Source organism: Plectrocnemia conspersa, unplaced genomic scaffold, assembly GCF_051122295.1.
Source record: "Plectrocnemia conspersa isolate PC_06_02 unplaced genomic scaffold, ASM5112229v1 ptg000006l, whole genome shotgun sequence".
Lineage (NCBI taxonomy): Eukaryota > Metazoa > Arthropoda > Insecta > Trichoptera > Polycentropodidae > Plectrocnemia > Plectrocnemia conspersa.
The window spans coordinates 18,795,925-18,822,083 of NW_028277170.1; the positions used below are offsets into that span (position 1 = coordinate 18,795,925).

General features: G+C 30.0%; 1 protein-coding gene across 2 annotated transcripts; it reads left to right on the forward strand.

The window, feature by feature from the left end:
• The first annotated feature begins 2,104 nt into the window (after positions 1-2,104).
• LOC148234433 (sodium-coupled monocarboxylate transporter 2) lies at positions 2,105-26,159 on the forward strand. 2 transcript variants are annotated; one of them, XM_088187873.1, is made up of 15 exons: positions 2,115-2,251; positions 12,408-12,705; positions 15,913-16,078; positions 16,142-16,253; positions 17,442-17,509; positions 17,662-17,816; positions 18,493-18,633; positions 18,700-18,802; positions 18,876-18,991; positions 23,089-23,188; positions 23,315-23,467; positions 24,130-24,300; positions 24,362-24,531; positions 24,597-24,772; positions 25,437-25,614. In XM_088187873.1, the coding sequence occupies exons 2-15, from the start codon at positions 12,413-12,415 to the stop codon at positions 25,481-25,483; spliced, it is 1,971 nt and encodes a 656-aa protein (XP_088043999.1). In that variant the 5' UTR covers positions 2,115-2,251; positions 12,408-12,412; the 3' UTR covers positions 25,484-25,614. The 2 variants fall into 2 exon arrangements, with proteins under 2 accessions (XP_088044000.1, XP_088043999.1); XM_088187874.1 differs by lacking the exon at positions 23,315-23,467 and having other exon boundaries at positions 2,105-2,251; positions 25,437-26,159.

Genomic DNA, 26,159 nt, shown 5'->3' on the forward strand with positions numbered 1-26,159 from the left:
CGAGGACTATCCGACTGAAAGATACAAACGAAATAATATGTATGTTATTTAATATTTCAGGTCACTACGCAAAAAAATGCAGCGACACTACAATTACAAATATTACCCGCGATGGAAGGAACGCCTTCAGCTGATCAAGAAGAAACTTCCTGCCCTCCTTTTAACACAATGGATAAAACATTCAAAGCAGCGTGCATCTGAATACTTCAGGTAAGTGTGACAGCAAAATAGAGATTGCCCTAATGCTAGCTTAATACCTTCATGTCATAGTTTAATAACAATATGAATACACTGTCAATAGCTAGTCAATACAAAATTGCCTTTGCCATAGTCGCTGAAACGTATCTTAAGCCCCAAGTAAAAATATATGTTCCAAAATTATTTTTGTCTCACTTAGCAATAGAAAAAATAATAAATGAGAGCCGAGATTCTTTGGAGCGATTTTGATGCCGTGTTTGGACTTGGAAGCTACCGACTTATCAATGTACGCTAACGACACAGCCGTCTTAATCATTCTTACGAAGCAGTTAAGATAAAAAAAATTGCAAAAAATATTTTAATAAAAGGAAAAGAGCGAGGATATATAGGAACAAATATTTAATTATTTGTATACTATATAAACAGGTAGTAATAATTCTTTGCTGGGTGTGGAGTAACACCAGTAATATAAATATTAATTTAAATCAATCCGATAAATTAATACATTGCGCACCTTTTTATATTTACCTTTAAATACTTAAAAATATACTTTTAACTTTTTGAGTAGAGATCTAATTTACATACGTATTTTTATATATGTATTTCTGTTCATATTTATTGATTATTATTTTATATTGCATTTATGTGAATTATAGAAAAAAAACAAAGATTCTTCGCGATTGATTGATTTGATTTATTGTACTACTTGTCTGTATTAGTATGTTTTAATAATTTTTAACACTTTTCTGTTATTTAATTTCGTTTATTTATTTCACATATTTTTTTATATATTATTCAGCTTTTGTATATTTTTTTATATCAATTCAGTGGCTATCAATATTTCCATAAAATTAATAAGAAATAATTTTTTCATGTTTATTTATTTGGTAATCTTTAATTAAATTTAAAAATAATATTGTATTAATATAATGTTTTTATATTTATTATATCTTCAGTTAAATATATCGCGTAATTCAGAAATAGAAAGTTCGCTGCCACTGCGCGCTTAAATTAATATTTAACAAAAGACGAGCATTTAAAAAATTATAAACAGCTAAGTTTACAGGTAACATACTATTGCTCGGTGTAGAGTTGCATTTTTTTTAAATTTCGTAGCGCTTAATTATTCAAAATAATGCGATAAAAATTATATATTACATACGTTTTTATATTTTATATTTACCTTTAAAAACTTCTAAATAGATTTTTAATAACATTAATCTTACGCGAGACGATATTAACAAAACTTTAAATTAATTATAAATAAATAATATTATTTTTTTTAATTATACGCATCTTACTTTAGGGGTACAATTTTTTTTCATAGCTCCATGTTAAGTAATTAGCTTAAAAAAATATTAGCCCCTATAGATATTTTAAATAATCAATTTATGTATTTAATGTTTTTCTTGTTGCTTGTTGTTGTAATTATCTTATATTCTTATAACTATAAGTCTTATAGAACAGTGTTAATTTTTAAGTGTGTATTTTCTTGTCTTTTTAATTGTATAATAAACATAAACCTGGGTTTGCATACGAATCTTAATTTAGAAATTAGATCGCATGATCTTTTTCTCGGAAAAGTAACTGAAAAAAATTCTCTGAATATGTTTCATCAATTATACATAGTTGAATAATATTGTTCAAGTGATTTTATATCGATAATAAGTAGTATTGTTCACGTATTTTTTAATTAATAAAAAAGTTACATTGTTCACGAAATTTGATATCGCGTATAATTATTTATTACATATAAAACATTAATAAAAATATGCTTTTATTGTGCTTTTAATTAACGTGTAATTTGACCTAGTAACGCTATTCAATTTACGTAGTTTACATAGAACTCTACCTCAACCAAATGCAACGCTGGTATTTAATATAGTAAACCTCGCGCCAATAATTCATTCCGGTGACGAACGTCCACCGGATAACACTGCTCTCGTGCACACAGTATCATTCTGCTTCATCACACACTCGAATTGTATATTCTGTTAGTGCTTATTAGTGCGACTCCTGAAAGGACCATCGAACATATCTACACCTAATAAGGGTTAGTCACATTTTGTTTTACTAATGAATAATCTTTATTCGTAATTTAAAACTCTAATTTCTTCACTTATAATATATATAAATTATTTATTATTATTAAACAGTATATTTATAATATATATTATTTATTTAATAACCAAGAAAACTCTTGGTTAAGAAAAGATTATTTTTTTATGTTAATGATTGTGTTTTTATTTTGAACAGATATTTATATATAATTTATTTTGATCTAATATTGTTAGTTTAATTGTGGATGCTAGTACATTGCTAAATAATAAATGAGATGATTTAAAATTGTATATGAAATATGCTGTATGTAGTATTAAACTATAGAATAATAACTTACTGACTTATGATAAAGAAACTGTTCAATTCAAAAGTTAGAGACCAATATTTGTTAATATGTATAGTTATTATAATAATTATTAGTAAAAACATATTGAAAAATAATAGAATATAGAAAATAGTAAGCATTTACAAATATATTCATATAAAAATGAATAAATACTAAATTATATTTTTAATCAATACTATTTTACATAATTTAAAATTAAATATTATTGTAAAAAATTAGAATCTTTCCCGAATAGTAACGATAAGTAGTCTTGATAAAAATACAGAGCAACCCTTAATTTTTTTTTGTACAGCGCCCAATTGATTAAATTGATGGATACCGTTATACACTTATGATAAAAATATCGTTACTTTCAAAAGCAATACATATACATTTGAGGTTTGTTTCTATATAAAGTCGCGTATGTTTGTGCCGGTAACGATGTTTAGCCGATACTGAAAAATACTAGATTCTGTCGTACTAATGAGTGTACAAAGTAAATGATTGAGTATTAAAACTTAAATTTTTCCATAGAATAAAAATTAGATTATTAATAAAATAATACCTGTATTTTCGTCAAGACAATACCGGTATTAAAAAAACTCTGAAAATATTTGCGTGCACTTTTTAAAAAGTAATGACTTACAAGCAAATTGACCCGTGTCATTTTGGTTAATATTTATATTCCTTCATCTGAGAAAACTTTCTAGATAATTTAATTCATAATTTATTGCAATTGATCGCTTGAAATAGCACAAATAAATATTTACCAACTTTTATGAATTTTTTTGGAAAATTAAAATTGATTATTTTTATTTTAATATTATTTTAATGTAAATGAAATTATATATATATAAAAAAAATATTTAAAAAATTGGGTTTACTCCCTACGTTAGCTAGCTTCTTGAAATGTGAGATCAGGGGTAGCCAAACTTTTAATCACTATGGGCGATCTGCTTTTTAAATTATTGGCGGGGATCTACTAACATCATTGAGTGATTTCCGATAACCATTTGAAAAGTATGATTCAAAAAAATAATTTAAAGGGAAAACTCAAGAAAGATTAGGGCATGACAAATTGTATTAAAAGCATTTTAAAAATCAGTGTAGATAAAATATAACTCACATCAAATTTTTTCGTCACATTATTAGAAAGACAGAGTTTTTTGAAACAATCGATCGTATTTTTCGATATAGTTTGAATGACTTAATTATTATTATCAATAAATAGAAGGAATATTAATGCCCCAAAATTATAAGCTTGAGGAAAGTTATAAAATGTTGACGAGATGCTTGCAATATTTTTTATCGTATAGTCGCGCATTATCGTGCAATAGAATCGGACCTTTTCGATTGCGCAGTACGGGGAACAGATGCCGCTGTTATATGTGCATATTTTTAATTTATCGACAGTGACTCGCATTTGTATTATACCGAACATGATTATATTTACTATGAACCCTTTGAGGCTTAATATTATATCCAAATATTGCGTAGAGAGCTTTATGCTGCCGTATATGATTCACTTTTCATCGCACGTTACAATACGAAAAATTGCTCGTATTTAAAATATTCGTGCGACACCAATTTAGCAAGCATTTTTGATTTTATTAGCTGTTTAAAATGATCCATAATTGTTGGATTACTAATGCAATCTTTCGAGTCGTCATGTGTAGTTAAGATTCATCTAACGCCTTCTAATAAACAGAGAAATTGATATGAGCTCTAGACATGACAAAAACTAATACATTCTGCACGTCAGGATGCTCTCGATCCTCAAAAGTGAGGGAGCGATTTAAAGAAGAAATAACAATCTGTGATTTGAATTTTATTTGAATAAACATCAGCATTGACGCGTTTGCAAAGGAAAATTAGCCCATTGTCTGTCGCGGTACGGTTGCCGATTTTGGCAAATGTGCAAATTATCCACACCACCTAAACGTACATTCTCTCCTCCGTGTCACTCACGCGCTCGGTGTCGTTGTGAAAAAGTATCTTATGATAATTTTAATGCACAATTTCGCGCTGCATTATTTATTTTCGAACAGCGTGAAGATTTAACATGCGGATTGAAAACCGATACACGACTAGCCGCGAATTCTATACACAATGCTCGTTACACTACGAACAAATTAATTTTCCCTGCTTGCGTTCGTTTAAAGGGGATTTGGTTACACCGTTGATTCATATGAAGGTTCCGCGAAAAATCACAAAAGAACGCCTAAATAGCACAATAGCATACTAGGGATTGCAATAATACCGGCATTACCGAGAGAAAACTCAGTCAGTATTATAATTATTATTTTAATTAATTGACCGAAAAATTAATCTGGGTCTGCTCCCATTATTCAGAATGTTTATTGATTAACAAAACCAGAGCATTTGAATACCCCGGCAATTATTGCTTCAATATATTAAATAGTTTATTAAAAAAATATTTTAATTAAAACTTCGACAAAATATCATATTTGATCGAGCGCTTTTGGGTGCTTCCTAATTTTTTATACCAAGCACCACTCGCCAATTTATGTCAAAAAAATATATAACCAATTATTATATATGACAATTACGATTATCCGAAATAATCTTATGATTGTAAATCTGTTTGTTTCAAATGCAACATTTAAAAAAATTATATAATTGATGATTGTGATATTTTTCGAATTGAGGTATGATTTATTTATATTATTTTATTTTAATTATTGCACATTTAATATTAATTTTAGAATCTCGCAATAATTTTTATTTTCAAAAGGTTTATCTCTTCTATACTTATTTATTTCTAATTATGTTAAAAGTAACATGAATTTAATGTTTATGTAAATATTATAGACATTTTAGTCCCAGATAATTTAGCTTAACATATGCGAAATTATTTTTTGAAAAAATATTTTTTTTATATGTGTTTTAAAATTTTTAAACCTTTTTCTGTATTCCTAATGATGTAAGGTAATAAAAAAAATATTTACTTCTTACAACAATAAATAACTATCATATTTATTTACTTGAAAAAATAAAGTCGCTTAGTACAAATTATGATTAATTTATGACATGGAATTATTTTTTTTTTTTATAAAAATATACATCTCACACAATTTTTTCAAATTTTAGTGAAGTATAATGAAATGTACAAATAATAGAAAGAATTTCGTGTATTAATACCGGTTTTTGTTTTCACTTCGCCAGCCATCCCTATCATAAAAAGCGCGATCATTTCTGTTACTAAACAGTATTACTGTAAACTGATAGGTACCGTTAGATTCATCTGAAATGTATTAGAAAAATATCGATTATGTTAAATTATTTATTTTAAAAATGCGCTGAAATTTCAGCTGGTATGGGACGATATTTCGGTCCTATTGGACTAAAAGTGACTATATTATTAAACTTTGCTATCACCAATGCAATTTTTGACCGAATTATGCTGCTCTAAATATTTAAAATCTATATTATATATTATATTATATACTATATTAAATTGGTTATTATTAAGCTCTTATTATTCGTGAATTTATATATGTTTTTGTGCATTCATACATCGCGAATATGCCGCCCCCAAGCAAGTTCCGCCCGGGGCGGTCCGCCCCCACCACGCCACTGATCATAATTAATCAAAAAATATAAAAACGTAAGCGTACTTTTTCGTCATATTGCGTTTCTATTTTGTGAGCGTGCGTTCCGCTCGCCCTTATCTCTCACTCACTTTCAACACAGCGAAAGAAAAGTTATTTTACTATACGCGCCTGATAAAATAGCAATTTTCTATATATATATATATACAATTTTCTCGATATACAGTTAAATATAAAAATGAGTAAAAATGTAAATGAATACATAATGAAAGTTATTTATTGTAGTTTTATGGGAATGTTTTTTTTTGTGAATTTTCCCACTAAATGAGAACCGTTGGGGATGATTTCATTGCGAGAGAGAACTCGGGGTATCTATACTTGACCGGATTCTCGGAATACGTAACAAAGACCGAGTTGCTACTATTGAAACTCAATCGCAGCCGACGAAGCGGCGAGAATTGTAGACCCTGTTAATTAATATATTGCCTTATGTCTGAACGACGAAAATTTTACATGTATTTTGAACCATCATTAAATTATTCGTCAATTAGTTTTACCTAGCGAGAGATTATTACTCTACAACGATGATTTTTTAAATGCAAAAATAACAATACTTGATGTGAGGTGATTAGGCCGAAGCAAGCTTTTGCAAAGGTACATTTCCTTGTGGAAAGGGGCTTTAAACTGATTTCACAGTAAAACTATAAATGCAAAAGGAAAAGTTATTTGATTAGTAGTATATTTACTTTTTAAAACGAGGGTTAGCTATGATCCAAAAGATCAGGTACCATTAAAAAGTTTTACGTGCAATGCTTTTAATATCGAACAATACGTGTCTTGACATTCAAAACGTTCTACCACATTTAATGATTTTAGAAAAATTAGGTCCTTTTACAATTTATTACAATTAATTTACACATGGATATTAAATAAGCTGTAAGCCATTTTATGCTGTGATGAAATCCATTATAAATATAGTGAATTATATCTGAGCATTAGAACTAAACCACAGAAGTCTTTTGAAAGAAATGGACAGTAATGTTATTTTACATAATTCGGTGCGATAGTTAAACAGAGAGAATTGTCTGGAACGATACGGCAAGAAATTATTTTGTTTTTACAAGAGAACAATAAAATTTACTGAGAACTGAAGAATGATGGATGGTGGTGTCTTTTAGCCTTTCTGTGTGACATCACAAAAAAACTTGGCGACCTCAATCGTAGTTCACAGAGCGAAAATAAAATCATTTCGCAAATGGCCAATGAATTATTTACATTTGAAGAGAAAATACACATGCATCGTTGAAAATACAAAACCGTATGCTGCGTAATTATCCAACCCTAATAAAAGCTATGCAATATAGTATAGACATTTCTCTGAAAAACTATATTATAATTAAAAAGTAATTAAATACAGAGTTTTATTATGCAATAATATATTCTGTTGCTTATAGAAAACTCCTGACACTTTGAAATATAAAATATTGAACATTGAGATTCGAGCTTAAAAACAATACGTATCTGAAAGCATTTTTTTGAAAAAGTGGGAGACAGAGGAGTAAGCTGAATTTTTAAGCTAATACCAGAAAAATTAAAATTAAAATTAAATATAAACTTTATAACGTAGTTATACATCAAAACATTATTGATCGCTTTCATGTAAGGGCTAAACGCAGCGGAGAGTTCATTATAGGGCATCCAAATACCCGGCCAAATTCATGACCCGGTTCTCGAATGTATTTCCATTATCCGGGTAATTTTTGTCCACTATTATATACTCACACAGAGATATAATTTATATTATATACGTATATTATAAATTAATATATGTATTTGATTTCAGAATTTTGAATAAATGCTATTTAATTAAAAAATTAAAATATGTTTAATTATAAAATTAAAACCGATGTATTGATTTAATATATATTTAATTTAATTGAAATATTCATGTACTCACAATACATAAAAACGAAAAACATTATACATGTATACTTTACTACGTACATTGCAAATTTATTATCATTGCAAATTTTTTTTTCTAAATGTAATATTTTTAAAATATTAATACATCTAGTATTTCATATTTAATAGAACTTTTGATAAAAATTTGTTTGCAACAAAAAAAATATTATTAAATTTAATATATGATTAATATTAATTACCTAATCAAAGACCTATTTATGAGTAATTTTTATCAACAACGTATGTATGTATATATTATATTGTTCATACACATATGATTTAATCATTAAAATTAATTATAGTACATATTTTATGAAATTTAATTATGGCTGAAGAAACTGAAATGAAAAATAAATATGATTTTATGATTTAAATTAAATACTACTAAATATTAGATTTAAAAGCTAAAACATTAAAGATGTATGGGTGTATAGTTAAGTAAAAAAACTTTGAATTTTACTGTTTATGTTATTTGCAAGTTGATAGTAAAAATATTTTATAATAATAAATATTATATTTGCAAGTTGATAGTAATGATATATATAAATATATTATCTTAATTCTTGATTTAAATTAATTTTATTTAGGGCATACAGATAAATTTAGAATTTCATCTGGTAAGAGGGGGGGGGGGATTCCTAATTTCAACTGTCAAAAAAAATTGATTAAAATTAGTATTTCAAAATTAATTACAACGGGAGATAAAAATATTGTTTGGTACAAAACTATTATGGTTGATGAATATATCAGTTTTAAAATATTCGTAGAATAACAGATAAAAAAATTGATATCTTATATTAAACTAATATAATTTTTATAAAATTGCACTTGGGAAAGATTTCATTTTTGTCAAAATATATAAATTTTAAAATCCACAGACAATATTCAATCTTATGAAATTATAGTGAGATGGATAAAAATGGCAAAGAAAATTTTAGAACCACTCTTGTTTTGCTTTTGTCTATGAGCGTGGGATAATTTTAATATATGAATTTACTTATCATAAAAACACGTGAAATGGCTCACTCGTCCCAATTTATAGTTGACAGAAAAAATGTGTTTCTACTATGAATCAAAAGATTAATAGAAACATTATGAAGTGCCAATCGCGGATTATAAACTTGAGAGCATCAAAAAATTTGAATGAAAATTTTATAATCTTCTATTTATTGAAAATTTTATAATCTTCTATTTAAAAGTAAATAATAAATATGTTTTGTTACTTCTGAAATTTAGAATTTAATCGATAATAAATATTAATTACCTAATCAAATAATTTATTTTGTGTAATTAATATCAAATATTAAAAAAAAAATTCACATCTCTTGCTAGAGGGCTAATCATCAACCGATGGATAACGAGCGAGCAAGACTAACGATCATAAATCACTGTCGATAAATAATAACAATATATTTAATTTTTTGTGTACAACCGTCCCCCGAGTATGCCATGCGTATTTTAAGCAAAAATTTGCATTTTTATTATTTGCTAAAATGCAAATGTTTGAGAATGCCAAAAGGAAATGTGTCATAAAATTTACTTTGTGTAACAATACTAATTGTTAAATAGGGATTTCCTATTCCTTTTTGATACACCAGATTTTTAAAAATAGAAGAATAGCCGGAGAATTTTGCATCTTTAAAATTGTGTGAGATATGTATTTCATATGGAGAAATGTTGAAATTAAAATAACCTAAATATTAGGGTATTCTGTTCTTTTTTAAAGTCGCGGGTAACCGGGTACTCGGTTTCGGTTTTATCGGAAGCCTTATTTACTGTTAATTCTATTGGTTTCTAAGTATGGCGCCGACATTCTTAACAAGTATATATTTTTAGTTTTTTAATTGATATCGATTTGGTATATAAGTGTGAGCTGCACATGTGTATGTGTGTGTGAAATAAATTATTACATTATGCTGCGGTTTGTGTAACATAGTAAATATCTGTATTTGGCCCGGAGGAAAAATGTGTCGAGTAAAACTGCCCTAGACTATTACAATTGTGATGTTTCATTAAACCCTCATACAAACGATAGACAAAAATGAAATTGAATTGTTAATTTAAACAATAAAAGGATCGAAATAAATATAGTATAATAATTATATTAGTAGTAATAATAATAATAATATTATTGACATCAAATTTTATTGTTAAACAATGTCAGTCATGATTACTAGATTACATGAATTTATTAAAACTAAAAATAATTATGCAATAACAAACCTTTATATTTTATTCGAATTGGTAAAAAATTGCGAAAAAATAAAATTTTAAGTTTAATGTAAAAAAACATATCTTAGAAATAAAGAAGAATATGATGTAATAAAAATCAATGTTTGTTTACAAATAAAAAAGCTTCAATTAATAAATTAAATTAGACCTGACAAAAAAAAAACCCTTTTCTGTATATTTTTTCATATAGAAACAATCCAAGGGTTAATCTAAATTTATTTGTCTAAGTTTGTCGCTTTCATTGCACAAAATGCTGAGTGTAGACAACCTTACCTAGAATATTGTGCCCTATAATTCATTTTTAATCCTTTTAAGTCTTAAAAACACCTTTCTCTTGAACAGTTAGTGACCATTAAGCTAATAAACAGCCACAAGATTTTTGTCTGATTTTTTTTCTTTTATCTATATGAGACCAGGGGGGCGGAGGGGGGGCCGCCCCGGGCGATTCGCGATGGGATCGTCTAGTGTGGTTCTTAAATTGTTTTTTCTTAAAAAAAATCTAGCATTAAATTTCTGAAAATTACCATATGTGGGATATAGTGCAATTTTATGACACGATAACTGATGTAGTGCCGGAAATTTTTAATGTCGACATGAAAAATATATATTGTCGCCAAGACTATTCCGGCCGGCCTTAAATATATAAAAATAAATAATAAAAATGAGCACGCTAGGACTAAACATTTTTTTAAATAATAGTGTTTACATAAAAAATAATATGAGGGTAAATCACTGTGGGGGGTTGATTTAGTCACAAAGCTAGACGGCACTTTTGTAACACGGCGAGCGGCAATAATTAATATAATAAATTTATTGTCAGCTTCACGGACTAACTAATTTGAGATACATTCGCTTTCGCTCGCTCGCGTGTTATGTGACGAGAGTGAATGAGAAATAAGGGCGCGCGTCACATGCGTTCCGTACGTCCACTTCTCACTCACTCTCGTCACTTTATACGCGAGCGAGCGAAAGAGAACGTATCTAACCGTACCAGTCTGCTGCATACTCATTATGCGCTCCTGCTATCTCGAGGTGAGAATTTAAGACATGGTCTTCGTTAAGAGCCACCTTAAGAAGTGGTTCAGGTCTTAAGGTGCCTCTTCTGGTTCTCTCGTCCCATTCCTTGATCACGAACCTGAATCTTTCATCATGGATGATACCAAGCCCTTCGGTGAGATATGTTCTTCGCCGAGAGTATCTCTTATGTTGCTTATTTTCTCTGTCCATGCTGGGGAGTTGAAGAGTGAGTGGACGGCGTCGTCGGGTTCTTCTTTGAAGCAGTGGTGACACATGCGGGTCACTATCTTGCCTATTATATGCAAGTAAGTTCCGAAACAACCATGTCCAGCGAGTGCCTTTGCGAGGTGGTAATTCAACCACCGTGTTTTCTTTGGCTCTAAGTCTCTATGTCCACGATGAGAGTTTCCGTCCACCGCCCTTTGGTGGAAGCATTCCACCGCTTGCGCCACTTTGTCATGGTCAGCTTTCTGGCTTATTCCTTGCTTCGCGCTCTATATATTTCCTGTGCGAGCAGGTCGATGGGCGGAATTCCGAATATAGCCAAGATAGCATCCTCCGAAACCATTCTGTATGCCGAGGCGACACTCAACGCACTTCGTCGTTGAACTCGAGCCAACATGAGCCTCGTCCTTTCCATCCGCATGAAGTATGCCCACACGGAGGCCCTGTATAAGAGAAATAATAATGCGTACTGCTCACTCATTATGTGCTCCTGCTATCTCGAGGCTCAAAAACGCGCATTAAACACCTTTCTTGTATCTAGGTGGTGTTGATTAAACCGGTTAGTGTTCGTATGGGAGGGCGGAGGGGGCGGAGATTTCACTGCTGCGTACTGAGACGTAAAACAATATGTGTATATGTGAATCTTTTTGAATATATGTAGTAAAAAATAATATTTTTTAATACGTATGTACTTATTAATTATGCGTTTTCAAATATGCTTATAATAATAATTGTTATTAACAGCTGTAGTATATATGTATATGAACTTTCAATAAAAATAATATATTTTATCATGTGCTATTTTTTTGTTGCAGTTAAAATGACGTTTCTATCTGTTGCTATTGCACCTTTGCTAATATTCGGAAATGCGGTAGATGGTGAAACGGTGGAAAAGCTATCTCAAGTAGAGAACTCGACATGTGACGACGGACTATCTTCAAACTTCTCCTACATTGACTACATAGTGCTCGTCTGGATGCTTCTTGTGTCTTGCGGAGTGGGTCTAATCTTCAAGTGTCTTAATAGGAATCAGGAAAAAAGCAACAGCGACGACTTTCTGCTCGGAGGCTCTAACAATAAGACGTTTCCAGTTGCCATCAGTTTAGCTACAAGGTAATTTATTTTAATAAACTAAACCTTTAGCGAGTAATTAAAATATGAGGCATTATTCGTGTCCTCCATGAGAGAGGGTTAAAATATCTATCAAATTTCCGAAATAAATATATTTGTAGCATATTATAGCCCTCTGATAATAGAGAGGGGGTAGAAATAAATTTATAGTAAAATCGAAAACACTTTTATTATGAGAAACAGCATTGAAATATTAATTCCTTACTATGTAGTATTTTTTATATTTTACTAATATAATGTATTGTTTTTTACCAACGCCGCACAAAGTCCCAATGGTCTCAATTTAATTTAAATAAATAAATAAATATTATTTTGATAATTTTTCCACATTGGTTACAGCAATATGTATTATTATTTTGGTGGTAGTGTTTTTTGCGCGCCATTGTAACACTATAAATCATTATATTATAGTGGGAATGTTACAATGATATTCGTTGAACTGTCGATAGACTGTCCTGCCTAATGTTTTTTTTCACGGATTAACGAATTCCGTTATGTGCTCATATCCGAGATGAAAACTAGAAAAAACTGGTGATATAAATCCGAGATAAACCAGTATCGTTTTAAAACACCGATCTTACTATGGTTAGTTAAAATTCTAAGGATTAACTTCAATTGTGCGCTAATTATTTAATCGATCCTTTAAATCAACAATCATATATTAATTAACTTATTAGCTAAGCGAGGAATAGATTGTACATATGATCCTTGAATTCTTTAAAAAAATATATTTGTACTAACATAGCAAATAAAATTGTTTTACTCGGAATTAATTTTCTTACTCTAATACAATCAGGGCACTGGGAAAACAATGATTCCGGGCCTCTTTATATGTTTTTTAACATTATAATATAATTTCTAGAATAAATAATAATAGATACGAGTTAAAATAAATATAAAAATCAGTCACCGTTGCGACATATTTTCTAAAATCATATTTTATGCCAAATATTTTAATTAGAAATAATTAAAAACATCTACTAATAATAATTACCTTGTAATTAGTCGTGTTTTCTTTTCTGCTCAGTGTTGCCATATAGTAAATATAGATAAAATCGCGGTGAAAACCGCGATTGCACGATTTTGTATTACAATATTACGAGTGAGAATAGAATAAATCACATTTAAACCGAATTTTGCCTAATAGGAGAACACAAAAAACAATTATCACGTCTCAGAAGTCAAAAGTCCACGTCAAAAGCAATAAAATCGTGCCGTCGGTAACGAGCGTTCCCACTGCACCGACACGATTTTATTGCTTTTAGCGTGAATTTTTGGCTTCTAAGAAGTGATAATTGTTTTTGCGCTCTCCTCTTGAGAAAAATTCGGTTTGAATATACTTTGATCAGTCCTTTTATATTGAAAGTCCATAGTAATATCGGTAAGAGTGCCTACCATATTTTTAACCCTTTGCGCTCGTAAGTTGACAATGTATCGACATTGTATTCCAAGCATTGCACTCGAACGTCGACAATATGTCGACAAAACTTTGAATCCATTTATTGGCTTTGTGTTCAAGCAAATTTTGCCAATTTAAATTTATTAATGGTAAAAAAACTTCTGGTAAACACATTTTAGTAATATTGAATTTTTAACTTATGCAAATAACTCAATAATCTTATTATATTTATTGTAAAATTTTTCATCGGAACATGGACATCACATGCGGTGTTAAGACTGCATTGCGCGTACTTGACAGTTTTACGGTATCAATTATTGATATTAAACTGATTTTTTTCCTTTAAAGGGTATGTATATTTTTATGATATGGGATGAAACGGGATTATATGCTCTAATTGTGCATAATTGTTACTTTATATTGTGTGTCTGTTACGAAATAAAAAGATTCTAAAATTTAGTAAGACGAAAAAAAAGAGCGAGATGCCGTTAGGCAAATAGAGCTCGCTATTTCGCTCGCACTTGACAACTATCGACTTGGGTATGGACATTTTCAGCGGCAACTCAAATAATATTAGTCTCTACACATTTGATGTATTTTCGAGCTAGTAAATCACTAAATTATGTAAAACAGTATTAGTAATCTGTGTTTTAATTATTTATAAATATGTACATATATTAATTTACTTTTAGAAATTATCCATATAATTAAGAATGACGATATAATAATGGATGTTCAAGGAAGTGACGATGAATTTGATATTAACCGTGATATTATTACTGTGACAGTAATAGTAAGAATGATATCTAACCACTTAAAAAAATATGGATTATGCCAATATTTGATACAAATAATGAATACAATCTTTAATAATATGACAATTCATAATAGTTTATTATTATTATTTATAAGCTAATAAAAACATTGTTTCTAAAATAAGTATATGGTCCCCTTTTAAAATTGTAAGTCCTACATTTTTTTAAATATAATTTTAATTTTAATTTTTTAATTTGATTTATTTTATACACTTTCTGGATTGATAGTGCAGTAAGGGCATTTAGTACATCATAGGAAATCAAATTTCTCATATGCGATTCAACGACCTGAACTAACGTTCAACATCAGTTTTAGAAACGTTCGTGCAAAGATTATTTCTACCAATTTAAAATCTAAAGTTTTAGATTTTAAATTAAATCAGGAGATGTAAAGAGAGAAACGGCAGCTTTTTGATTCTCTAAAGTTGAGTCAGCCTCTTCTTGTTGTTTGGATGGCATTCCTAAATGCACGCGTTATTCTTTAAAGACATTTATAACTGATAATTTTAATCTTTATGATTCATGACGGGTTTAAACTTAAGTCCTAAAAAAAAATTCTCACGGTGGTGTCTCATTTTAACTAAGAAAACGATTAAATCTTGAAACTGGGGTTAATTATTTAAAAGATTTCAATTTAATCCCTCTATTGTGTAGTTAAATTTTAAATTGAAGGATGGTTTAATTTACAAATATGTCTGATTGTCCTAGTACGAAAATTTAATCAAAAAATATTACAACTGATTTTATAGAAGAGTTTTAAATATAAATATATTAATAATCATACTATATGTCATATTATCACAATAAAAAAAACAGTTTCAATGACCTATTGGGTAAATGTGTTTTCTAGAAGTGTAAATAAAATAATTTGCAGCTAGTTACAACTAGAAGTGTACATAACAAATCTATTATCACAGATTTTTTTATAACTGATTTCAATTATAGTATTTAATTGTGTATATTTTTATTTTTCAGCTTTGTTACTGCAATTGAAATACTAGGAAATCCAGCTGAAATGTATAATTACGGTTCTCAATTCTGGATGATTTGTGTGTCGTTCATTATTATAGTACCGATCACGAGCCAACTCTATCTACCCGTCTTCATGAAGCACCGATTCACTTCTTGTTTTGAATACTTGGTATGCTTATTTAAAATAAGACATTTCTTGTAACGATAATTTCCATTCATTTTTAATTAACAGGAAAAGAGATTCTCCAAGCATGTGAGATATTTGGCCAGCTCCTTATATATTCTTCAAATGGTCTTCTATACAGCTGTTTCAGTATATGCTCCAGCACTAGCTTTGAGTAAATGTATGTATTATTTTTAATTAATAATATTTTATGTTATATAAGATGTGATTTGTATTTAATGAATTTAATTCATGGTTTGTTTTGATTTGAAATCGTATTTTATCAGGCGCGTACGGTGAGTTAATTCCATTTCGCTCGCTCGCGTGTTAATTGACGAGGGTGAGTGAGAAGAAGTGGACGTGCGGAACGCATGTAACGCACGCCCTTATCTCTCACTCACTTTCGTCACTTAACACGCGAGCGAGCGAAAGGCAGTGCATTTCATCGTACGCGCCTGATTTTATACCCTTTATAATATTATTATTAGATCACAACAAAAAAGTTAATTTAAATAGACAATTACTACTTTGGACTAATTTTTTATTCAGGATCATTTAAAAAAATTAAAAACATAAATAAACCAAGTGCTACAGTAATTTGCGATTTACTTAAACCATTAAGAAGATTGTACACATGGAACTCTCTACAAGATTGCCATCATAATATTGTGAGCAAGCAAATAGACTACAAATTGATTCGGGAAAGATACGGAAATGCGTTAAAAGAAACACAGGTGCAGAAAAAGCTTTCAACAAAGTTTAACATTTCAAAACTTCTACAAATGCTTAAGGATAAAGGAATAGACTAGTTAAAAACCTGTGTTTAAATTAAGCAACCAATGTTAAAGTTGAGAATAAGTTCAAATTAGACGCGGTGTTCGACAATGATTCATCGCATCACCTTTGCTATTAATCATGTACTTCGAATTGATATTTCAAGGAGCTCTAGATGAGAGCGTGGTGCAGAACATCAAAATCTTCAATATATTGGTCATATTATGAAAATACCAAGAAACAAACTAAAGCAGATCATCATTTAGAAGAAAATAAGCAAAACATAAGTATAGCCAAACGTAAAAAAAATATTTTATGGCTTCGCAATTTAATAAAATGATTTGGTTGCTGTTCTAATAAAATATTTAAACAAAATTTTTATTTTGTATAAACTTGATAAGCTGACTTTTGAGGTCGGTCGACGAGAAGATTTTCCTAAATTCAGCCGACCATCGTATAGGTCTCGATCCAAATTTCTACAACAACTATGAGAAAAACATTCTTTTTTTACTTAAATCACTTTTACATGTATTTATATATAATGCTAAATAAAATTTAATGTATAATGTGTTATTGAAAAAATATTTTATTTCAGTTACTGGCCTTAATACATATCTGTCAGTTACTCTGGTGTATTTGGTATGCATATTCTATTCTTCTCAGGTAAGCAATATTACGCTATAATTAATAGTATATAAATATTATATAACATTAAATAATTTGTGTACACGGTTTTTAATCTTATTTATAACATTTTTAATAAATATATAATTTATTAAAGTTGACAATTGCATAACATTTTTTTATATTTTCAGGGTGGTATGAAAGCTGTGATTATTACTGATCTCTTTCAAGCCACTGTTTTGATAACATCCTTATTGGTAGTTCTGCATTATGGAGAAATAATGGTCGGTGGATATGGTGTTGTCTTTTCAGAGTCATTCAAGACCGACAGACTGGAAATATTCATGTACATATAATATATATACTTTTTAAAAAATGCAATATTTTAAAATTTAATAATATTTATTGCCTGCGTTATTATGTACATATAGTCATATAAAAATAGTGCATAAACATTAATATAGTATTAAATTTAGCGGTTTATTAATTGCGCTATATTGTATTTCATATATGTATGTATCGCGCTATTCTACAAAAGATCTTGGGTTTCATTATTAAAATATAATAATTAAAATTCAAATAGAATAATTTTGGCTTAGTAAATTGTGGGCGCAGTATCCGTGGGATACTGGAAATGGGGCATCTGGGGGGGCTTTAATGCCATTAGATTTTTGGGGAGCGTAAGCGCTGTAGTCTTTAGGGTAAAATTAGTCCTTCTACGCTATTTTAACATTGATATATGTATCATTAAATTCATTAGTGATAATAGAGACCACTAATAGTTTTGCGTCGGTTTATCTGACTGCGTGTAAAACCCAGTGTGTCCAGGGATTTGTGACTCCAAGGGCAGAGCCCCGACGTTAGGCCTAACTCCCACGCTCGAATTGCCAGTTTGTTATATGTTATTAGGGATTAATGTAATTATTATTTTTTTATTAGAATTAACAATATAAAAAAATAATGAAATGGAATCATATTGGTAATGACTTTTTTATATCATTGTATTTTTTAATTTGAAATAGAATGGACTTTTCGCCTACAATCAGACACAGCTTTTGGTCAGTAGTCGTCGGAGGGAGTTTCTACTGGACCAGCATGTTCTGCGGAAATCAAGCATCTATCCAAAAATATCTTTCTGTAAAAGAAATATCTCAAGTCAGGACGTAAGTATTATGATTTAATTTATAATATTTATATTTATGTGAGTTTTAATTTTACGTTTTTATTAGGGCTTTGTGGTGCTCTTGTGTATTTTTGATCGTAGTCTATTCGTTGACCTTCTATCTCGGAATGATAATGGTATCGTACTTCCATACGTGCGATCCTATAATGGTATTTATATTTTATTATTTATTTATATAATATAATGCTGCAAAAGGTAACCATATCGTATTGATTCATCCAGAATAATGTCATATCGTCATCTGATCAACTGCTACCGTATTTCGTCATCAAAGTTTTGGGCGATCACATGGCCATTCCAGGAATCTTCGTTTCCGGAATATTCGCCGCCAGTTTGGGGTAAGTGAATAAATGTGTAGCTAACTTTCTTTACGGCACTAGATCGGCTGATCTGATCTGGGCAATACGATGCTTCCTTGTCTAATATCTAATTAGAAATTATATCTGGGGAACACTTGTCAACACATTCCATCGCATTATGCACCGACCATTCGGCTTTATTTAAGTAATCTCGTTCATTTTAAAAAATGCTATTTAGCCCCTCCCCCTTATTTTTATTTTTTCACAATTTTTAAACTTTGTTTTATTATGTATTTTTTTTAAGTAATTGACATAAATATTCGCGGCAGTAAAAATCGAATATATTTTAAGGTTTTGTAACCCTAAGGGGTATAAGACGCAGGTAGAAACTAGTGAGAATTTTATTAGATTATATTACCTATGATGGATGAGATGTTTTTCCGAGCAGTGGTGTAGAAGCTGGCGCAAGGATGATGTCCGTGGAAGATCCTTAGAGTTCTGATTGATGTGGCAGCGACAGTATATCGTAAGCGTTACTTATTTTTATTGGAGCGGGTTCTTAGATCACCAAAGCAAAGATAAACCACCGGCCGGTTAGAGTAATAGAAAATTGCAAAAAAATGTAATTCATTCAAATACTTTCGATATTCGAAGAAAGTATGCATATTTTCAAACATCTGGCACGAACACCTTCGGAAGGTTTCGTATCTGAGTGTATTATTTAATTACTTAAAATTTAAGGCCCTCGTAGTGGGAACGCATGTTACCGAGCGTTCCCACTGCGACGGCACCGACTTTTGACGTGAATTTTTGACTTCTGAGCCTATTGACCAAAATTCGGTTTGAATATACTTTCATCAGCCTTTTTATATTAGAAGACCATAGAAATATCGGTAAGGATAGCTATCATATTTTTAAAACATAGTGTAATATTGAAATGCAGACAAACTATGGAGAAATATATGAGATGCGATGTAGGCTTAGTTTGTATTTTGGACTTGATCTAATGAAAGTTCTAAAACTATAATTAGTTTTAGAACTTTCATTAGGTTTGGTTGGATTTCAACAGCGAGTAAACGTTTCGCAACTGTCAAATTGAGTTTGATAGATATTTTAGAGCAGCATATTAGCGCCTATCAATTAAATTAATTTTTTTGTTAGTAGAAATATCTAATGATGCAAATGTATTTGGACTTATATAACTAGTGAAAAAAAAATACACATTCACAGTAACATTTATACATCGTATGTAAATAAATAATGATAAGCATGTAAATATATTTATATATTACTACAATACATATAGAAAAGTTGAAATCATATAATTTTACTAGCACCTGCCAGAAAAATTGTATTTTCACTGATAAAAATATATATCTACTGGTGAAAATGTATTCCAAAATAATTTTACTGAAATGATATATTTTAAAAAATATTTTCGGAATAGATTCGAGACTGTTTTTTCTAGATTTTTTAGGAATAAGCACACGAAACCAGGGCCGGCCCGAGGAGCAGGCAGTACAGGCGATCGCCTGGGGCGCTAGACTTGTGGGGCGCCGTGATACCAAATAAAGACGTAGTATTCACTTCAAATTTTCAAACAATATTGTTAAATAATATAATCTGATATTATGTGTCGCGCTGATACACTGACCTAAGCGATTCACAGTAAAGTAATAAAAACATGCATACACTATTTTTATTTGATGCGAATTCAAGAGGGTGGAAGCCGCGAAGTCGGGATGTTGAAAGATTAACAATATGGTTATGAAACGACTAAACTTAATATATAACGGTCATTGATTGGCTAGGTACACTGTTCCATATTTTTTAACTTTATATAAATCGAGCATCATCAACCGTTCACCGCTTAAGTTAGGTTTGCTATCCCGTCCAAGAGTGTAAGTTAGGTTTGCTAATCAATCCCAAGAGTGTATCCACCTTTATCAGGTGGATACAGTTTCTTCGTAAGTCGGTAAGTCGGCCCTGGTAAGTGTTTAGCTCTCTCAGAATTGGTCTGATCAGCGTTTTGTAAAGCAATATTTTTGTACGACGAGATAGTGTCCGCGATTTGATTTATTTTATTAGGCTGAAATAGTATTTATTTGCTGACACTACTCGTCTCTTGATCTCCTTGCTAACATAATATGAATTATACATATAGTGACAAATCATAATAAGGTTTTAATAAAGGCAGATACTGAAAAACAGAGATTCAGACAAGTCTAAGAGAATAAATGATGTATAAATCCAGAAATAAATACAAAATACAGTTAAAGTAAATAATAATAATAATAATAATAAAATACTATGAGATATTTCTGAGAAACGATACCATTTATAATTTGATTAAAGACATTTTATTATTTTTAAACTCACTACTTTTTTTATGCAATAATGTAAATTAAAAATAATAGACATAAAAAATGTTTTAGACCACTAAAACACTGCTCGTGATAGATCCAAACTCATTATGTATTTACTATAATTGCCCTTATTCATCCTGTTATTACAAATTTATTTTTTTACAATATTTTTAGTCTCTTTTCTTCACCTATTGAGGTAGTAGCACGTTGCTGTTTAACTTAACTTTCAACTTAAAATATTACTTTTAGGTTAAATTGATTTTATGACAAATTAAATATTTTATTGTATTTATTCATTATGCCAAAAATTAGGTGGCACTCTGGTAACACTGATGTGACGGCAGTGAATTGCAACACGTTACTTAGCTGATCTCTCATTAGTCGGTCAGTGAAGCAGACAATTAATTTATTGTAAAAAATGTTTTTTCTTAATTACTGCAATCACAAAAGTAGCGTCGAAGCATATGCTAAAAAAATATCGCCTCAAACTACGATTTTGTACGGGTTTTTTGTCAAAATCTACCAGGAGTGCATATGAGTGAGAAGGTAGCTGACAATTAATTTATTATTTTAATTATTGGGAAAACTATTTTTTTTCAATTTCTGCAAATTATGCCTAGATAAAAATTATGCACCTCAAAGCATATTCAGAAAGAAAAAACGCTTCAAACTACCGTTTTTGTACGGGTTTTTTGTCATAATCTACCAGGAGTATAGAATAGGTGAGGAGGTAGTGGAGCTAATAATTTATTTATTATTATATATTATATATTTTGTTCGCTTTTGTTTCTTTTGTTAAAATCTCGTTGTACGCTATGAAATAATAGTATCTATTTACATATACATAAAGCCTATAATTGTATAACCATAGTTCTCAATAGGTTCGACCAATCAGAAAAAAGTATTTAATTATTTTAAATTTCCTTGGAGACGCATGATCTTATAAAATGGTTACTATGTACATAAATAAACAAAATACACATGGCTCATTATCGAATGCGTATATTATGTTATTTTTTTTTTAATTTAAGAGCTTACAATGAGTAATCATAAAATATAATTGAAATAATTCATATACAATAAAAAAAGATGGTCGATAACGCAATGACATCTGTTGAAAGGAGTATTTTCCATTGATTTACCGATTTATTGTAAGTATTCGAATTGCAAATAAAGTATTATGTACTAGGATTGAAAGTTAATGTGGATCAAACTACCTAAACGCCAATAAAAGGTATTTTTTATCTTGTGATATTCCGGGATTTGTCATGGCGAAAATTTTAACGCAAACGGAGCCCCGGCAAAAAACTACAATCTGTCCGTTTGAATAATAATGTTTATTGTGATAGTACTACCTAGAAAGTGTGTGCTTTTGAAGGCAATGTTCCGTTCCTTTTATATAATGTGTGTATAAAAATGGCTGATGTAACTTATTCCTGAAATACATCAGTATATAAAACTTCTTTTACTATTTTCAGTACCATTATTTTGTATTTTTTATATTCAACTTATTTTCTTTCATATTAGAGTTATAACACTTGTTTGTTTAATATAAGAGTTGTATTCATAGTGTTTTTCATGTATTTTTTTGTTGTTTTGAATATAGTTTGGTAATATTTGATATATGTAGTTACATCCTACAAGGCCATCATACAAACGAGTATTTTCTCTTGTCCCCGCTACGTCACAGTGTGCTAATAAAATTAATCAGCCCCCCACAATATAATATTGTCTTATTTTTGTTATATTATATCATTTTTATATTTATAGAACTGTCGCCGTTGCTCTGACTTCAATATCTGCCGCTGTATTTCAAGATTTCGCATTAAAGTTCATGAGTGTTCCACCGACGCCTGAAAAAGGAGCAATGGTAATACATATATTTTACTAATACTTACAATCATGTTGCTAGAGTGCAAAATGAGCTTGTATTCGATAATAAATAAAATTATCTTCATTATTTTTGTATCATGAGTGTGTTATATTATTCGTATAGAGCCGTTTGAAAATGTTCTACAATAGTAACTTGCCGGTAACTTACGCGAGTGATATTCGTATGGTGTCATTCGCATCCGAAGATGACGATTGGCTGATGCTGTTGACGATCGATAGTCGCAAAAGTCAGAATGGAGACAAGTTGATCGAGAATGTAAGTCCATAGACATGCCTTTTGCCAGTTAGAAATACCAGTACGACCTAGTGGTAAGAATTCGACATAAACTACACTAAAACAATACTAATAACTTTGCTATACGATCGAACTTGACGTGGTTTTTGTTTTGTTATTGAGAAGATTGCATCTTTGCTTTCATGTAATAGTCTTTCTCCCGTGATTCGTTAGCTGTTATTACGCGTTGAAGAAATTCTAGGTCGTTAGCGGACTCATTCAACAATTACAAAGCATTTACGATCAATAGTTTTGGCTACTTCTCGATGAATACCCTAAATGCAGTGATTAATACACTGTCTTTATTTTTTCACATTTTCATCGGTAGTTGCAGTATTATTATCTTAAATTATTTAAAATATTTGTACTATTCATAAGCCATTCGTTTAGACATATACACTTCGCTAAAAGCCTTCCCAAAAATTTGCACCATTTCACTGCATTTTATTTAATGGAAAATCCTTTGTTCCGTTATTTTCAAAATAAAGAAATGACCGAGCGTAACAAAATGCATCGTCAAATACAAACTACGCATCCAATATGGCTGACAATTGATGTGAAAAAAAATAGCTCATTCATCACGAAACGCCTTGGCAAACTTCTTTAGATATTTTAAAATATAATACATATTATCAATGTTTTAGATTGCCAAGTATACGTCTATTGTGGCAGGACTCGTGTCTTTTACATTGATCTTCATCGTGGAACACCTAGGCTCGGTTCTGCAAGTCGCTTTAAGCTTCAACGGTATGGTCGGAGGCGTGACTCTTGGACTCTTCACTTTAGGAATGTTTTTGCCGTGGGCTAATCACAAGGTAAACAAATATACTATAACACTCATCTATAATAATATAATTAAATCATCGATTCCTTTAGGGTGCACTATCAGGTGCGCTGATATCCTTGGCTCTCGTGTCTTGGCTTTGCTTTGGATCTCAAGTGGCGATTAGCAGCGGTAACGTAGTAGAAGAAACCAAGTTCAAAACCATTTCAAACTGTACTTGCTACAACGATACTATGTTAGCCGTGCAAGATGACGACGAGATGTGAGTTAAATAATGATAAACCAACATAATTTGAGCATTTGATTGAATGATTGACTGTTTTTCAGAGTCGAGAGTGTGTGGCCGATTTACAAAATATCTTATCTTTGGTATTCTGGAATCGGTTGCGTTTGCACCGTTGTTTTGGGAACCATAATCTCATTTTTGACAACACCTACGAAATTTGTCGATGTACCGGTAGATCTACTGTCTCCTCCTCTTTACTCGTTCTATACTTACATAGGTAAGTGGATTACTTACTACGTTCTACAAAACAACTTTGATAAATGTAAAAGATTACTCAACTTACACTGTAATTTATTGAGCATGACCAACACAAAGTTGTGCTTGAAAAAAAAAACTTTTGGTCAGTATATCCAGACACTCAAAGTGCAATTCTTGAGTCGTTACACCCATTGAATGTTGTTTAATGTGTGCACATGTACTCATAAATCTACATCACTTTAATTTGAAGATGATTCTTAAAGATTTATCGTTCCTACTGGAAATGTAATGCACCAAAATTATCCTTCGTTCCTCTCAAAAGAGTACAGAATTTCTTTGGTTCAGAAGTAAGAAGCCATCCTCTGCTTCACAATGCCTTCAATTGCTGCAAAGGACATTATAATCCACTAGTACATTTGCAAGAGCGATAGACGGTTTCAGGTTTGCATGCAATCCAATTCGATTTGCTACCTGCAGTCACATTTAAAATTATATATAATATTGTTTCTGTGGCAATCAAGCAGTGCTTTCTGTAAAAAAAAATAAAAAAATAATTGATGATACCTACAAAATTAATACCTATAAAAATAAGTCGAGTTATCTTATCTTCCATTAGTAAATAGCGTTTACAAAAAAATGATATATTTTTATAAATAAAGAATAACACCCTATTATTATTTCAGGAAAATTGATGCAAAGCGATATTTTACCTGAAAATATCAACGTGTAAGTTCCATTAAGATTAGTATCGACTGAACTATGACAAAGTTAGTGATAATTCCAAAATGGGTTGTGGAAGAACAGAATGGATCAAGTCAAATAAAACATATTTATCGAAGCATATCTTTAAGTTATGTAAGAATTTTAATAGTATAATTCAATCAAGTATCTCAAATAATTCAATAACAATATAGAAATATTATAACTAAAAAGTCTTGCAAAACAGAAAATGTGAAAGCTGCTGAGTGATTTAGTCAAAATTTTAATGTATACAGTTAATATAGTGATTTGATTATTCAACACTAGTAGTTATTATATTAAAAATTAGTTCCGAATCACTAGGATATTTTATCAAAATTTTAATGTATGTACACACTTAAGAATAATCATATGCACCTAATAAAAGTTAAATAATATATTGAGAAGTGCCAGTACTTTGTATAAGTTAATTAGTATTTAAGCATATTAAATATATCGGTCGAGTGTTAATATATTAAAGAATAATTATTGTTGTATTATGATAAAATATCTTAAATATCTAGTTATGTCTTTTCGAAAAAGTCAAATCAAATATATATGGTATTAATTCGAATTATGTACTTACAATACGTTAAAATTAGTCTAATTTTAAAATATATATGTATAGATAAAACTTGTGAATTAAAGAACATTAAACGTATATAATA

Bases quoted from the DNA above. Each gene is read 5' to 3' on its own strand.
- LOC148234433 (XM_088187873.1), top strand. From the start codon at position 12,413: ATGACGTTTCTATCTGTTGCTATTGCACCTTTGCTAATATTCGGAAAT. The intron at 18,634-18,699 runs GTAAGTATTATG...CGTTTTTATTAG, and splicing joins GAAATATCTCAAGTCAGGAC to GGCTTTGTGGTGCTCTTGTG. The intron at 24,532-24,596 runs GTGAGTTAAATA...ACTGTTTTTCAG, and splicing joins GTGCAAGATGACGACGAGAT to AGTCGAGAGTGTGTGGCCGA.